This window comes from Sus scrofa, chromosome 2, assembly GCF_000003025.6.
Source record: "Sus scrofa isolate TJ Tabasco breed Duroc chromosome 2, Sscrofa11.1, whole genome shotgun sequence".
Classification (NCBI taxonomy): Eukaryota; Metazoa; Chordata; class Mammalia; order Artiodactyla; family Suidae; genus Sus; species Sus scrofa.
In genome coordinates, this window is record NC_010444.4 from 14,086,644 (window position 1) to 14,104,574 (window position 17,931).

The 17,931-nt window shown below is 37.6% G+C and overlaps 2 protein-coding genes across 2 annotated transcripts; both read left to right on the plus strand.

Annotated features, from left to right (window-relative positions):
* Positions 1,250-2,193, plus strand: LOC110259555 (olfactory receptor 140-like). The gene is given in 2 exon segments (XM_021085048.1): positions 1,250-1,286; positions 1,289-2,193. Coding segments are annotated over 2 exon segments (942 nt in total).
* On the plus strand, positions 10,195-11,136 carry LOC100512650 (olfactory receptor 140-like). Its single transcript, XM_003124155.3, has one exon. It carries the CDS (start codon positions 10,195-10,197, stop codon positions 11,134-11,136), a length of 942 nt encoding a protein of 313 aa, XP_003124203.1.

Here is a 17,931-nt window from a genome sequence, read left to right on the forward strand (position 1 = left end):
TGAGTGAGCTTTTAGTAGGTATTTACCGTAAGTCAAAGGCTTTAGATGTGTTTGCGTATGCATGTACATGTATATATATGTATAGTGCAATACCTAAGATACCTAGTAATCTATTTCTTCTTGCTTTTCATGTAAAATTTCTAGTTGTAGAACTTTGAAAATAAGGATGTCCTTTGCCCGATAGATCCTTGCATATTGAACACCTATGCAAGAGTTTTATTTTGTTTTTATCTTAATCTATGGAAGCAGTAAGTTTACTGAATATGATAATGTTAAGTTTTGTGTTGCACAGAATTAAAAAAAATATATTGATTACTAAATATTATAGTATCTTGTTAGTAAAAAGATGCAGGAAGAGTCTCTCCCAAGAGTCAACTAGTATTTTCACACTCACCATACAAGATGGGTCAGAAAAAACTAGAATGCCTCTTCCTTTCAAATATTTATTTCCGTTTTTCATAATATAGAGAGGAATGCTAAACAGAGCAGGAGGAGGGAAACACTTGACTTCCTCCGAAGTCTATGGTCTGGAGAAGCATGCATGTTCTCACCCATGGAGAATGGCAGTTCATAAGCATTTACTTAGTATCTAACAAGTTTCAGACACTGTAGACATTAGGCCAGGCGTTGTGGTAAGTGAAGAAACCATTGAATAGCACATGTGTTTGGGCAGGTACCAGGGAGGGTGTTGCCAACAACACGTGCATCTCCCTAACCTGCCTGTTTATGGCAGATAATTATTGACAGTGTCTTTCTTTCCACGTTTTAGAGTGGAGGATTCAGTTGTCAGTTTTCATGGACGAGAGGATAACTCTTACGTATATGAGGACCTCTCAGCTTACAGGATATATCTGAGAATCCCAATGTGTAATTTAAAAACTCAGAAGAGGGCTCAGAAACAGGAGACACTGAAGTGACATACAACGTCACTTGGAGATGGAACCCAGAGGAAAGCCCAGATCTCTCAAAGATAGCACAGTGTTTTCTCAGTAAATTACACATTCGGAGTTTCCCTGTAGATGTTTCACAGGTGAGAGGTACTAGGTGTCTGAAGATGTATAAATCATCATGGAGAAATCAAGAAAGACTTAAAACAAGGACTGGGGCAAGATGGCCAACAACATGCTCCTGACTGATGGTGAATATTTTATTTCTCAAAAATTGAGACTACAATTCTTTCCTGATTAATAGGTATCATTCTTTATTTTTTGTAGATAATTCAGGTCTCAGGAAGGTGCTCCTTCGCTGAATGGATCTCCCCTTGCCTCCCAACAATGTGACTGAATTCGTTCTTTAGGACTCACACAGAATCCACACTTGAGGAAAATACTCTACGTGGTCTTTTTGTTCATTTACCTAGTTACCCTCCTGTCAAATCTGTTCATTGTCATTATCATTTCCCTCAGCCCCACGCTTTCAACTCCCATGTACTTCTTTCTCACTCACTTGTCCTTCATAGACGCCTCCTTCTCCTCTATCACCACCCCCAAAATTACCATTGACCTGCTGCATCAGAGGACAACCATCTCCTGGGGTGGCTGCCTGACTCAGCTGTTTTTAGAACACTTCCTAGGAGGATCAGAAATCATCGTTCTCATTGTCATGTCTTGTGACCGCTATGTGGCCATCTGCAAGCCTCTGCACTACACGACCATCATGAGACATGGGTTCTGCCAGCTCCTGGTGGTGGTGGCCTGGGTTGGAGGGCTGCTCCATGCCATTGTGCAGATTCACCTAGTCCTTGACTTGCCCTTCTGTGGTCCCAATGTCATTGACCACGTCATGTGTGATTTTTTCTCACTGTTGGAACTTGCCTGCACTGACAGCTACTGGCGTGGAATAGTGGTATCAGCTAACAGTGGGGGCATGTGCTTGGTCTTTTTTTTCATGCTAATCATCTCCTACATAGTCATTCTGAACTCTCTGAAATCCCATGGCTCTGAAGGAAGACGCAAAGCCCTCTCTACCTGTGGCTCCCACTTTATAGTAGTGGTGCTCTTTTTCGTCCCTTGTATATTCAGCTACGTACGTCCTGTGGCTACATATCCTGTGGACAAGTTGGTGAGTTTGTTCTATGGAAGCTTCACTCCCATATTAAATCCCATCATTTATACAGTGAGAAACACGGAGGTGAAAAATGCCGTGAAGATTCTGTTGAAGAGGAGAGTAACTTGGGTTGTGCATGATGCCTAGAAATTGATAAAATACACAGGGAGTTGCAAATTGTAAAGGAAAACTAAGAAATCTTGTAGATTATTGACAGAAAACAAGGCCAATTCTAATACTTGTGATTATTTAAATGTCTAGGCCTTTATTGGGCATTTTGATAACATTTACTATTTTTTAGCCAGCCTTTAATGTGCATGTTCATCACTTCAGAATTGACAATGGGAGAAAACCTGTATAACCCCAGTTTAAGAGTAGAGAGTATGTTTTACTTCAGAGTCTTCCATGGCTTTACTAAATTCTTTACTTGTGTTCCTCGGATGGAATTGGCTTTTCCAGGGCACCTTGGTCCCAGGACTTCTTCCATTTTTGCTAAGCCTGTATGAAAGCAAAGAAGGGATAGGGGTTCTTAGTGGCTGCCTAGGAAAGGAACAGTTGCAAGAAGGAATTGGTAGATTTTTTCTAATGTGATTTCACAAAAAGCAAAAACAGAGTCCCTCATAAAAGAAGACTTCAAAATCCATTTGTGTACTTGGCATAAAATATAAGCCAGAAAATTAAAAAATTCCTCTAAATTTGCTCTCTATACTTAAGTATCCTATGGCTCACAGCTTTGAATATCAAAGAAATGTTTTCATTTTCCATACCATGACATGAGTCATTTGACCCAAGATTAAGCATCTTTATCCAAGTGGAACATTAAGGACGTGAGTAGGATCTAAAGCGATTGCTCTGTATGTCTGATACATATATTTACATATATTTACATTAAATTAATACTGTATTGACTATCAGGCATAATCCCATCACTTGATTGACCCTATGAAAACCTGCAGTTCCGTTGCAAGTATCTCCATTTTACAGAAAAGCCAAGTAAAGCCCAACGTGTTTTACTAATTTGCTTGCCTTTCACATCACCCATGCTTCCTCCATAAGTTGTGCTAGGAAATGGCACACTGGAATGCAGCTTCCTTTCAAAGTTTTAGCCATAAGCTTCTAATCCAAGGCTTTAAAACTCAAACCTAGGAGTTCCTGTTGTGGCACAGCAGAAACAAATCTGACTAGGAACCATGAGGTTGTGGGTTCGATCCCTGGCCTCGCTCAGTGGGTTAAGGATCTGGCGTGCCCGTGAGCTCTGGTGTAGGTTGCAGACACAGCTCGGATCTGGCATTGCTGTGGCTGTGGCATAGGCCGTTGGCAACAGCTCCAATCAGACCCTTAGCCTGGGAACCTCCATATGTTGTGGGTGTGGCCCTAGAAAGACAAAAAAAAAAAGAAAAAAAAAGAAAAAACCCTCAAACCGACTTTTTTTGTAATGAAATGTGATTATCTGTTGGGTCAATAAACAGCAAATCCAACTGCAGTCATAATAATTCATTCACTTTGAACTTCAAGGAGATATCATCCATAAGATGTAGACTTTCTCACATGTAGCAATGTATTTCATCACTGTAGTTATATTCCTCTCTTTGAACATTCAAGCTATGCCACTTCACTTTCACAAAAGGCCAGCACTGGAATGGTAACAGGGTTCTCTGTGTGTGTGTGTGTGTGTGTGTGTGTGTGTGTGTGTGTGTGCGCGCAAAAGCAAATACCCCCTCCAGATTTCTTTCTCATCAGTGAAAAAATGCACTAACATCGACCTTCATAAACTCAAAATGGCTGAGTTGAGCGTTCAGAAAGTGCTTCTGCGTATCTGGAGAATACCAGGAAATTCTGAATTACTACATCTCTGTTCATCCAAACCTCTCTGCCTCCAACACTCCACCTCACGTTACTTCTCACAAAATCACTTTCTCCAAGTCAGTGGTTAACCTGAGCGCTTTCTTCCATCATCTGACCACATTGTAATGCCCCAGAATGGCACTGGGGAGAATGTTTACTAAGTTGTGCATGGCTTTCTCCAAGGAGGCAAGAATATACAATGGAGAAAAGAGAGTCTCTTCAACAAGTAGTGGCTAGTATCAACCAAAAAGTGTACGACCTAACATTGGAGCGTTAAGCTGTATTTGGTGGGTATACTGAGAACTCAAGCCTGTGAGAGTGCCTCTCAGATAATGCAGAGCAACAGTTCTGAAGAGGCAAGGGGAGGAGCCAGGATATATGGGAGGTTTTACCACAAAAGATCAGGAAGTCAGAGCACCAAGATTGCTATTAATAAAGGAGAACTTCATAAATCACGTTAAGGAACTTAGCGCTTCTCCACGTTCGGGAAGATACAGGGGTCTGGGCTCCCTGAGGTCATTTCTTGGATAGGCACCTCAGCTCTCTGGGTCAGGGTCCTGTGCTTTCTCATCCTCAGTCTCCTCGGGGGACACTCTGGGATCTCTGCAGCAGGTGGCTGCTAAGTGGCCGGTACCAGGTCCTATTTGTTTCCATCCTGAGTTCCCTCAAGGCTTCCCTTCAAGGTGGCTGTAATGTGCTGGCTTGATGGCTGCCACATCCTTTGTTTACTCACGTGGCCTGCAACATTTTCGTTCACAATCCCTTCCTTTGCTCCAAAAATTCAACCAATATCTGAACCGTTTATGTCCTGTGTCCCTAGGAATTTCATCCCAGACCAGGTGAGATATATACTGTTGATATGCCAATCCTGGTGATCATTTATGGATTAGGCCCTGTTGAGAAGTTAAAATTCTCAGGAACCCTCTGTCTTACCGTGCTAATGTGATCCAGGAAATATTTTCCTTTCTTCTTCCCTCTCACAGCTAGAACCACCCTATTAGAATTATTCTATGTCATGAATATGGTCTGTTTATTCATGATGTTCAATTTTACTGGAGTCTTGGATACGTGTTGGTTTATGTAAGAGAAAACATCTTATAAAACAGACAGGATATAAGTCACACAGCTGCTGACATTGGCAATGTCATAGCACATAGCAACAGGAGATACAAAGCAAACAATGTGCAGACAATAGAATTAAATTAATGTACTGAGTTTTAGTCTGGTTGCAATAAACCAACAAATCCACCGGAGACCTGACATTCTAGAATGGTCAGCTAGAGTGGGGAGGATGGTTCATCTTTGTTCACATAGGTGTTATTTATCAGTCTGTTGGGGGGCATAGCACAGAAGGAAACCCTTTTTCTGGAAACCAAAGATCAAAGGCCAGGGTATTTCAAAAAAATATAAAGTTATAAATGATATTTATGACTTGCTTCGGTCCCCTCTGTTTAATGAGTGCTGATCTGCATGAACGCCTCAGGTTTTCCATCAGAGTTTTGCCATTTGTTACTCAGTTCAGTGATGTTCTCTAAGTACAGCCCACCAGAACCTTGAATTTCTCAAAATGTTCCTTTTTCGAATTTTCTTGTAGATCTTCATTTTAGGAAAGACTTAAGGTAAAGTAAAGATTTCCCATAAAGGACAAAACCTAAAGTGGCATGGTTAAACATTTGAATACAACGTAATTGGCAGGGTGGAGGGAGATTTCTGTGATATACAACATTGTAAGAGAGTAGCAAGGATTATGACTGATATATATATATATATTCTATTGGGGCATGTCAAATGTTAGGAATCTCATATACATTTTGGAATATCTATAATAAACACATTTATCTATACAATATAATCAAGAGTTTATCTCCAATCACTTGACAATGTTTCTCATGCAATTTAACAACCCGAGAAAGCCTAATTAAAGTTCCTCTCTGCGATGTTTCAGTGTTCTTTTGAAGGACCCCAGAGTTAGCTGGAAGCTAAAAGAACGTCAGTTAGATTTTGTGATTTGAGAAATTTGTAAAAATACCAAAAAAAATTACAATGAACAAGATCACAAGTCACTGTGAAATAATATTTATTGAACCAAAATGCCAAGATTAAAATAAAAAAGCAGGAGTTTCCATTGTGGCACAGCAGAAACGAATCTGACTAGGAATCTTGAGGTGGAGGGTTCAATCCCTGGCCTTGCTCAGTGGGTTAAGGATCCGGCATTGCCATGAGCTCTGGTGTAGGTCGAAGATGCGGCTCGGATCTGGCGTTGCTATGGCTGTGGTGTAGGCCAGCAGCTGCAGCTCCAATTAGACCCCTAGTCTGGCAATCTCCATATGCTGTTTGTGCAGCTCTATAAAGACAAAAATAAAAATAAAAATAAAATACAAAAGCAAATACAGGTCACTTAAGGGCACAAAAATCCACATGATATCAATGGCAGTGCTCAAAGAAAACTTTGTTCTTTTAATAGAGGTAGAAAATGAAATCTAGTCTTGTGTTAGCTTCTTTTTTAAATTTTTTAAAAAATAAAATTTATGGCCATTCCAAGGGCATATAGAAGTTCCCATACAATCCATTTGTTTGAGGTCAGAAGCCTATAAAAATATTTTAAAGTTAGTGTTTTGATTTGACTGCCTACAGCACACCCCAAACAAAATCAGCTGCAGTTGGCCCTTTCGTGCTGAGATCTCTTTCGGTATAATTTAGGCATTTCCTTCCCTTGATTGGACAGATCCTTGTCACTTTCTGGCTTCTATGCTGTGGTACTGACGCCATGGATCACCAAGGCTCAGAATTTAGCAAACTAGCTTCTTATTTCCCCTTGGAAAACCATGCTCTTATGCCCTGAGTTGTATTTTCTACTTATACATTGTAAATAGTATTGCCTAATTTTTCCTTTCCATAGGTATCCTTTGAGATTAAATGTAAATGACAATTAAAGGCATTTTACCATCTTTGAATATAATTTAAAAATGGAATTCTTTCCATCATTATCTTATATATCTAATTCCAGAACTGACACAGGAAACAACTACTTTGAAGAGGTACTCTAATTTTTAATTGGGGTGAGGTGCCAATATTATGATAAGGTTCATAATATAATCTACTGTACACCAGAAAATTATATTTAAATGTTATGATGAGCATGAATGGTAGGCAATTAAGAATAAAATATTGGAATTCCTGTTGTGGCTCAGCAGGCTAAGAACACAACATTGTATCTGTGGGGATGCAGGTATGACCCCTGGCCTTGCTTACGGGGTTAAGGGTCTGGCGTTGCTTTGGCTGTGGCATAGGTCAGCAGCTGCTGCTCTGATTTGATCCCTGGCCTGGAACTTCTGTATGCCATGGGTGTGGCCGTTAAAAGAAGAAAAAAATGTATAATGAAAAAAATTTAAATCAGATAGTACCTACCTACATGTTTAATTTATTTAATAGTCAATATTCAGACTTCAAATTATGCCCATTTCTTTTCAAATACCAGTTTCAGATATGATTCACTTACCTTTTTTTTTCTCATCTGTTTTCTTGTGCTTATATAAACCCAAGGAATAAGTCAAAATTAAAAGTGACTAGAATAAAAGAACTCTGCATTTAAGTTATGCGAAATAATTGGATTGTTGGCATGATCTGCAAATGGTGATGACGTAGCCCTGAGGTCCAATTAGCCACAGTTTAGAAACTTCACAGCGTTTGCCTGCAAAGAGAATATATGGGAGCGCTTTTAAGGCTCAAGAGAAAGGCTTTAGGCAAAAGTACTATTTATAAATCAACAAAGACACTTATTGTAGGTGAGCTAGTTGGTGTTTTTAATATTACAAGTTCTTTCTTGGTGAACCTACAGCTGCCCCTAGGTGCCCTTTCCATGGAGCTATGTCAGACAAATTCATAGGTGAGGGTTTTTTTGTTTTGTTTTGTTTTGTTTTTCCAGAAAATCATATTCATAGACACTTGGGTTTAAATGTATCTTACAAATGTATATAATCACTTCTCATCCTCACTAGTCTCAGCATTATATCCCTTTCCCAGCATGAACATGAAGAAAGATAGTCAAGTATAACAGCATGAATTGGAGAAGTAAAAATATTTGGAGTACTTTTCTCAGGGAAATGTATTTCAATTATTTAGAAGAATAATAAAAAGAGATTTATATTAGGTAGAATAATTATGCAATTCAAATTTGCATCCAAAATTTTCTCCACACTATATTACAACTAAAGAATACTCCTAGATATTGCACAATCTTTTGAAAAACACTTCTGTTAAAAAGTACACATTGCTGAAAGAAATGCACTGTATTTTAATTATTCCATTTCTCCAATGTTGAACATTCCAAGTCATTCCTAAGTTTTCCACAACTCTTAGCAATCGTATAGACATATATGTAAAGTATGATTTTTCTTCTTTAAGAGTATTTTCCTTTAGGGTTTATTCCTAGAAAGAGTATTGTGGAGCCAAAGAAAAATGAAGTAGTGATTTTTATTTCTTCATAGTTTTCTCTAAATCACTTTCAGCAATTATATCTAATTTTCATTTTATTAACACTGTACTTTTCTCCGAATTGCTGGGGGGACTCCAACTCAGAATAAAGGAGTGCAGTGAAGTGGATGCACTTTGTTTCCACTCATGTAGACCATTTTCATCTTAGAAAATTAAAAATATATAGATTTTTACTCAGTTTTCTTTGAAAGAAAAAGAATACATGCTTTTTGCAGGAATATGTTTTATTATATTCATATTCTTGCTTCTCTTTTCATTGGGAAATCTATGTCCCCCAAATTTCTCAATCAATTAGTAAGTAACACAGTAGCCTGTTACCAGGAAAGGTGGAGGAAGGATGCTGTGGGAAGATGGGAGCAGTCGGCATGAGAATGCACGTAGCAGAAATATGAAGGAGTGGGAAGGTCTTTCATATCATGGATGGATGACTTGCTGCTCGTTGGTAATGAAATTTCAGGCATTAAGTGCATTTAACAGGACAATCTTCACAATTTGTGTGATCAAATATACATTCATATCCCTACTTGAGTCCAATAAATATTTGTATAATAAGTGAACATTTAGTAGGTATTTGTATTAAGTAAAGGGATTATAAATGTTTACATAAATGTACACATGCATATATATGTGGAGTGCATTTCCTATTTTACCAAGTAGAATATATCTTTTGGCTTTTCATATTAAATTTCTATTTTTAAACTTTGAAAATAAGGATTTTCTTTACTTGATAGATCCTTGCATATTGAATACCTATGCAAGAATTTTGTTCCACTTTTATCCACATCTATGGGGCAGTAGGTTTATTGAATATGGCTACTTTAAGTGGCATGTGGCACAGAATTTTAAAGAATAAACATTGATTAATAAATACAATAATATTTTGTAAGTAAAAAGACCCAGTAACACTGTCTTACCTGGAGGCAATTATTATTTTCACACTCACAATATTAAATGTGTCGGAAAAAAACCTAGAATGCCACTTCCTTTCAAATGTTTGTTTCTGTTTTTCACAAAGTAGAGAGTAATGCCAAGCAGAGAAGGAAGATTAAAACACTTGAATTCCTCCTAGGTTTATGGTTTGGAGAAGCATGCATATTCTCACCCATGGAGAATGGCAACATCTAACAGGTTAGTTAACATCTAACAGGTTTCAGACCCTGTAGACATTATTCCAGGAACTATGGTAAGTGAGGATACAGTTGAATCGCATATGTGTTTGGGTAGGTACCATGGAGGGTGTCGCCAATAACATATACATTTCCCTAAACTGGCTGTTTATGGCAGATATTTACTAACAGTGCCTTTCTTTCCATGTTTTAGAGCTGAGGGTTCACTTGTCAATTCTCATGGAAGAGAGAGTAACTCTTACCCGTATGAGGGACCTCTCAGTTTACATGATGTATCTGAGAATCACAGTGTGTAAGCTCACAAACACAGAGGAGGGCCCAGAATCATGGGACCCTGAGATGACTTACAAAGTCACCTGGAGATGGAACCAAGAGGAAAACCCAGATCTCTCAGTGGTAGCACAGTGTTTTCTCATTAAATTACTCACCCAATGCTGCCCTATAGATGTTTCACAGGTGACAGGTACTAGGTGCCTGAGGAGATGTAAATCATCATGATGAAAGTAAGAAAGAATGGAAACAAGAACTGGGACAAGTCTCCCAAGAACATGCTCCCGACTGACAGTGACTGCTCTATTATAGTTCTAAGACATTGAAACTAGAATAACTTTCTGATTAATAGGTATCATTCTTTCCTCCTTTGTAGATCATTCAGATCTCAGGAAGGTCTCCTTTTTGCTGAATGGATCTCCTCATGCCTCCCAACAATGTGACTGAATTCATTCTCTTGGGATTCACATGGAATTCACAGTTGTGGAAAATACTCTCCATGGTCTTTTTGTTCATTTTCCTATTTACCTTGCTGGCCAGTCTGTTCACTGTCATTACCATCTCCCTCAGCCCCACACTTTTAGCTCCCATGTTCTTCTTTCTAACTTACTTGGTTGTCGTAGATGCCTCCTTCTCCTCTGTCACTACTCCCAAAATTACCATTAACCTGCTGTATCAGAGGACAACCATCTCCTGGGGTGGCTGCCTGACTCAGCTCTTTTTGGAACATTTCCTGGGAGGATCAGAGATTATTGTCCTCATTTCCATGGCTTATGACCGCTATGTGGCCATCTGCAAGCCTTTGCAATACACAACCATCATGCGACATGGGCTCTGCCAGCTCCTGGTGGTGGCCTGGATTAGTGGGATAATCCATGCCACTGTGCAGATTCACTTAGTCCTTGACTTGCCCTTCTGTGGTCCCAATGTCATTGACCACGTCATGTGTGATTTCTTCTCACTGATGGAACTTGCCTGCACTGACAGCTACTGGCGTGGAATAGTGGTATCAGCTAACAGTGGGGGCATGTGCTTGGTCTTTTTTTTCATGCTAATCATCTCCTACATAGTCATTCTGTGCTCCCTGAAGTCCCATGGCTCTGAAGGAAGACGCAAAGCCCTCTCCACCTGTGGCTCCCACTTTATAGTAGTGGTACTCTTTTTCGTCCCTTGTATATTCAGCTACGTACGTCCTGTGGCTACATATCCTGTGGACAAGTTGGTGAGTTTGTTCTATGGAAGCTTCACTCCCATATTAAATCCCATCATTTATACAGTGAGAAACACGGAGGTGAAAAATGCCGTGAAGATTCTGTTGAAGAGGAGAGTAACTTGGGTTGTGCATGATGTCTAGAAATTAATAATTTATATAAATAAGGAGGTTTATATCTGTTGTAAATTGTGAAATAAAACTAAGAAATCTTGCAGATCATGACAGAAAAAAGGCCATACAAATATTTGTTGATTATTTATTAGTGGCTAGGTACTTATTAGGCATTTTCATAACATTTAATATTCTTAGTAAGACTTCAATAGTCATGTTATAGCTTTAGAATAGATAATAAGAAAACAACTATATTGCCACAGTTTTAGGAGCATAGACTATGTTTTACTCCAGTGTCTCATACTATTTTACTAAATTGTTTACTTGCGTTCCTCAGATGGAATTGGCTTTTCCAGAGCACCTAGGTCTCAGAAGTTCTTCCATTTTTTTTTTTTTTTTTTTTTTTTTTTTTTTGCTGAGTCTGTTAAAGCCAAGAAGAGATAGAGATTCTAAGTAGGGGCATAGGAAAGAAAGGGACAGTTGTAAGAAGACTAATGAGGGTTTTTGTAATATGACTTTACCAAAAGCAAAAAGAGAGTCATTCATGAAATTGATAAAAAATAATTCACAATCAATTTCTTTCCTTGGCACAAAGTGTATGTCAGAAAATTTGAAGTTCAAGTATTTTCATGCTCCTACTCAAAGAAGCCAACAACCCAATTGAAAAATGGGCAAAAGACCTGAATAGAAATTTGTCCAAGGAAGATGTACAGACAGCCAACAAGCACATGAAAAAATGCTCAACATTCCTGATTATTAGAGAAATGAAATTCAAAAGTACCATGAGATACTACCACCTCACACCAGTCAGAATGGCCATCCTTAATAAGTCCACTAATAACAAATGCTGGAGGGGGTGTGGAGAAAAGGGAATCCTCCTGCACTTTTGGTGGGAATGTAAGCTGGTACAACCACTATGGAGATCAGTATGGAGATACCTTAGAAATCTACACATAGAACTACAATATGACCCAGCAATCCCACTCTGGGGCATATATCTGGACAAAACTCTCCTTAAAAAAGATACATGCACCCACATGTTCATTGCAGCTTTATTCTCAAAGGCCAAGACATGGAAACAACCCAAATGTCCATCGACAGATGATCGGATTAAAAAGATATGGTATATATACACAATGGGATACTCAGCCATAAAAAAACAAAATCATGCCATTTGCAGCAACCTGGATGGAACTAAAGACTCTCATCCTGAGTGAAGTGAGTCAGAAAGAGAAAGACAAATACCATATTATATCACTTATATCTGGAATCTAATATATGGCACAAATGAACCTTTCCACAGAAAAGAAACTCATGGACTTGGAGAACAGACTTGTGGTTGCCAAGGGATGGGGGGGAGTGGGATGGACTGGGAATCTGGGGTTAATAGATGCAAACTATTGCCTTTGGAATGGACTAGCAGTGAGATCCTGCTGTGTAGCCTGGGAACTCTGTCTCGTCACTCATGATGGAGCATGATGATGTGAGAAAAAAGAATGTATACATGTCTGTGTAACTGGATCCCCTTGCTGTACAGTAGAAAACTGACAGAACAGTTTAAACCAGCTATAATGGGAAAAATAAAAATCGTTATAAATAAAAAAGCTACTAAAATGATATTAAGCAGATATACAATTTAGGATAGTGACCCCAAATGAAAATTTTATTTCTATCATGATTTTTACATTTTCATATTTTATCACTCTAAATTTCTTCCCATACCTCTCACTTGATACCAAAAGCACCTAAGTATTATGATTATCCCCATTCCACACACGACAAATAGTAAATTTTGAAGCAGTTCAACAACCCACCCATTATCAGAGACAGAGCTAGTATTCAGATCTCCATTCTTTTAAAACCAAATCTGATACTCTTTCAATAGTTTCAGGGCTGTCAGAGAAAAGACCTTTCCTTCAGATCCTACCTTATTTTGTAGTTGTGTAAAATTTCCTTTCAGGAAGTTCCTGTTGTGGGTCAGTGGGTTATGCATGGGACTAATATCCATGAGGTTGTGTGTTCCATCCCTGTCTTAGCTCAGTAGGTTAATTATCCAGCATTGCTATGAATGATATGGGTCTGTAGGTCACAGATCCAGCTCACATTCAGCCTTGCTGTGGCCGTGGCATAGGCTGGCAGCTGCAGCTCCAATTTGACCCCTAGACTGGGAACTTCCATAATGCCACAGGTGCGGTCCTTAAAAGCAAAAATAGACATAAAAATTTTTTCTAATTACGTAATTATATGCTGTACCAGTATAAAAAAAAAAATCAGTGGGTTCTCAGAAAGCTGTACGGCCTACCGGTATCTAGGATGCTGTGGGATATGAAACAGAAAGAAAATACTTGCCAGTACTCTCTTGACCCATAACTGAAACAACTATCCAAAGGTTATTGGAACCCTTTTTCTGTGGGGAAGAGTTGTCAGTGATTATAAAATTTAATGGCACACTGTTTAAACTGATGTGAAAATTATGAAGTGTTCTGAAATGGTTACAACAATGTTATAAAACTAAAATTTTATATACTTAATTTATTATAGAAATTAATGGGATATCAGAAAGTTTAATTAGACCATATGACCTGTAAGTCAGTGAGCCTATATATTCTTCCTCTACATCCTCTGATCTTTACGTTGAATACAGAGTTTTAGTACTTGTATTTGATTATATTTTGGTATACAGAGATATCTTGGAGTATATGCCATCGACAACAATAATGTTTTCGATTAATCTTTATCACTAGCAGTTAAGTGTGGGTGCTTTTCGAAGGCACACTGTAAAATACATCTGTAAAATAATTTCACTAGTAGACATTTGGCTTTTCACTTAGTTCCTTGAATCTGGAATCCTCTTTGAAAACTGAGGAGAAGAGTATATGAAATATGTTTATTAAAAAAAAAGGAATTAGTACTCCATAGTTGACCAAAGAAAAGGATTTCTCAAATAAACAAATACCTAACTTATGAGAGCTTGTTGTGAATGAAATGTGGCTCTTTCCATAAATGATGTCTGCTTCTCAAATAAAAATGAAAGCATATGTGTGTCTCTGTCATAGAAGTGTTTATATTTGCCTGTTGTGACAGAATGGGCCAGCTCCCGTTTCCTGGCTAGAGTATGCTGTACTGAAGAAACCAGTTGAACATGGATATAGCAATAGGTAGCAAGTATATGGTGGTTATGAAAACATGATGAAGAACATTAGCTTCAGGATCAGGAGACATGAATTGTATTCACACTATGCTGGTTTCTTCTTTTTGGACCTTAAACAACTTGCCCTCTTTGTGCAAGTGATTTACTTAGGTAAAAGGGAAGGTGTTTCCAGTTCTGTGATTCTGCCCAAGCCAATATGTTTATTGCCATAAATATGGCTCTATTCGCTTTTCATTCAATTATAAGTAAAGCTGGAAGATTTCTGAGACCACATTGCACTTCTCATTCTTGGCAAACAACTTAGGGGCTGTCCTTATGGACTGAAGATTTTTTTGGAATGGATGAATACAGTGGGATCTCTGCTCTTGAGGGCTTTGTTGTTTTGAGACTGTTTCTCTACCTATTGAAATGTATGAAACTGGCCATAGAACAGTGTAGTGGGTAGCTGCTTTTGTTTTTTGTTTTTTTTTTTTTTTTTTGTAAATTGGTCTCTGAACCTACTAAATATCATACTGTTCAACCATCCATATATAATTACTCCTGCTTTCATTCTGATTTACCCAAGTTTGAGATCCTGTGTTGCTGTCCACATAGGGTTTTAAACCACTCTGTTCTTGTATTTGTAGTCTGGAAACAGCCTTTTCTGGTGTTACTCCTGTTACTCCCCTTGTGAAAATTGTTTTCATGGGCATATGTCACTGATTTGGATCTAAACTTTAATCATTTTCCGTTCCTTGCTACTCTAGGTCTTAGGGCTAGACTAGATGGGTGTAAGGGTTCTAAAACAAGCTTGATACCCTGCACTGTAGCTTTTTAAGTAGAGACTGGATCACCACTTAATGAATAGATTTGAATCATTCCTGAGGTTCACGATGATGACTTTTTCAGAACATGCTAAGTCTCTGAAATATGGCTTTTATTCTAGAGTTCAGAGACTAGTTCAAGATACTTCCAGGATCACACTTAGTTAAATCCACATTCCTTATAATTTATTAGATAATCTAAAATCTTCATTCTAACTGTTTTGTTGTCTACCATCACAAATATTATTTTGGCGCTAAAATATTGGACTGTTTAATCGCACTAGGTTGAGTCCTGTGGCTTCAGCTCTCTTCACTTATTTTCCTTCATGACACATGCTGCTCACAGTGACTACATCCTCTGGAGCCCATCCAGAGTTACGTACAATTTATTTTTCTTCTTCTTCACTCATGCATTTTGGAATATGGTAAGTGCGTTTCTATATGGGAATATTCCTGAGTTGAATTGAACTGCATATACTTACAAAATAATTTCAGATACTGCTATTTATTTATTTAGTATAGTATTGTTGTAGGTCTTACAATTGGGGGCACTATAATAAGAGTATCATGACATTTTTGTTGTAAACCAACAACTTTAAGATAAGGAAAGTGGCACAGGATTTAGTGATCTAACTCTTTTCTTCCACTTGGAAAATGGTGCTCTTATCCCATGTGTTGTATTTTCTACTTATAAATTGTGACTATTATTGCCTAATATTTCTTTTCCATAGGCATGATTTTGAGGTTAAATTTTAATTATGAATAAAAGCATTTTACCATCTTTGTAGATACTTTAAAGATGGAATTCTTATCTTATACATCTAAATCCAGAATTGGCACAGGAAACAAGTTCTTCAAAGACGTAGTGTACTTTTTACTTGGTGTGAAGTGCCAATATTATAATAGGGTTCATAATGATTCCCTAGCGTACATCAGAAAATGATATTTAAATATTATGTTGAGCATGAATGGTAGGAAATTAATAAAACATTGACATTCCTTCAGTGGCTCAGTGGGTTAAGAACACAACGAAGTGTCCGTGAGGATCAGGTTTGAACCCTTGCCTCACTTAGGGGGTTAAGGGTCTGGCATTGCTGTGGCTATGGAGTAGATCTGTATCCACCACTCTGATTCAAACCCTGGCCCAGAACTTCCATATGCTGTAGGTGTGGCCATTAAAAGAAGAAAATAAATGCATAATGAAAAAAATTTAAATTGGATAGTTGCCTAAGTGTTTATTATAGGTTAGTCAATACTCAGGCTCCATATTACACACATTTCGTATGAAATACCAGATTTCAGATATGATTCATTGGCTGTTTTTTTTTTTTTTTTCTCATCATATTACTCAATTCTCATATAGACCTAGAGGATAATTTACAATTAAAGATGAAACGAATTATATGAAATAATTGGATTGTGTTCATGATCTGCTAATGATGGTGAAATAGCCCTGAGGTCCAATTAGCCACAGTTTAGAAACTTCACAGCATTTGCCTACGAGAAGAATATATGGTAGCACTTTTAAGGCTCAAGAGAAAGGATTTATGCAAAGGCCTCATCAAAGACACGTAGTGTAGCTGTGCTAGTTGGCATTTTTAATCTTAGAACCTCTTTCTTGGTGACCTAACAGCTGCCAGGTGCCCTTTCCATGGAGCTCTGTCAGACAGATTCATAGGTGAGATTTTTTTTTTCCAGCAAATCAAATTCATAGACTCTTGGGTTTCAATGTATCTTACAAACTTATATGATCACTTCTCACCCTCACCAGTCTGAGCTTTAAATCCCTTATCCAGCCTGCAAAACATGAAGAAAGATGGACTCAAGCACAATATTCTGAATTTAGGAGTAAAATTATCTGGAGTATTTTTCTCAGTGATAAATATTTAAGTTATTAGAAAAAATAAAGTGAGATTTAAATTATGTAAAATAATTATGTGATTCAAATTTGCATCCAAAATTGTCTCCAATTTACATTATAACTTAAGAATATTCCTAGATGTTGCACATGTTTTTGAAAAGCACTTCTGTTTAAAAGTACACATTGATCAAAGAAATGCACTCTATTTTAATAATCCATTTCTCCAACATTAAACATTCCATGTCTTTCTAAATTTTCCATAGCTCTTAACAGTTGTATCAACACACACACACATATATATACAGTGATTTATATATTTACATATTGTATTGACACACACATATATATATAAAATTAACATATATAATGATTTTTCTCCTTTAGAAATATTTTCCTTTAGTTTTTTTTCCCTAGAAAGAATATTGTTGAGACAAAAAAGAAAAAAGAAGCAGCAATTTTTATATCTTCGCAGTTATTTCTAAATCCCTTTCAGTAATTATATCAAATTCTAATTTTATTCACAGGACACACTTCTCTGAATAACTGGGGGAGTCCATCTCAGAATAAAGGAATGTAATGAAGTTGCTGAACTTTGTTTCCACGTATGTATAAAATTTCATCTCAGAAAAAATAAAAAAATAAGGTCTTACCTCAATTATCTCTGAAAGAAAAAAACACATGCTTTTTTCAGGAATACATTGATTATATTCATATTTTTCTTCCCTTCTCATTGGGAAATCCATGTCCCCCAAATTTCTCCATCTACTTGTAACACAGTAGCCTGTAACCAGGAATGATGGAGGAAGGATGCTTTGGGAAGATGGGAGAAGGAGGCATGAGAATGCATGTAGCAGAAATATAAAGGAGTGGGAAGGTCATTTATGTCCTGGATGGGTGACTTGCTGTTATTTGGTAATGAAATTTCAGGCATTAAGGGCATTTACCAGGGAGAGGCTTCATGGCTTTTTGTGAACAAACATGCATTCATATACACAGTTAGCATCCCATAA

Bases quoted from the DNA above. Each gene is read 5' to 3' on its own strand.
- LOC100512650 (XM_003124155.3), top strand. From the start codon at position 10,195: ATGGATCTCCTCATGCCTCCCAACAATGTGACTGAATTCATTCTCTTG.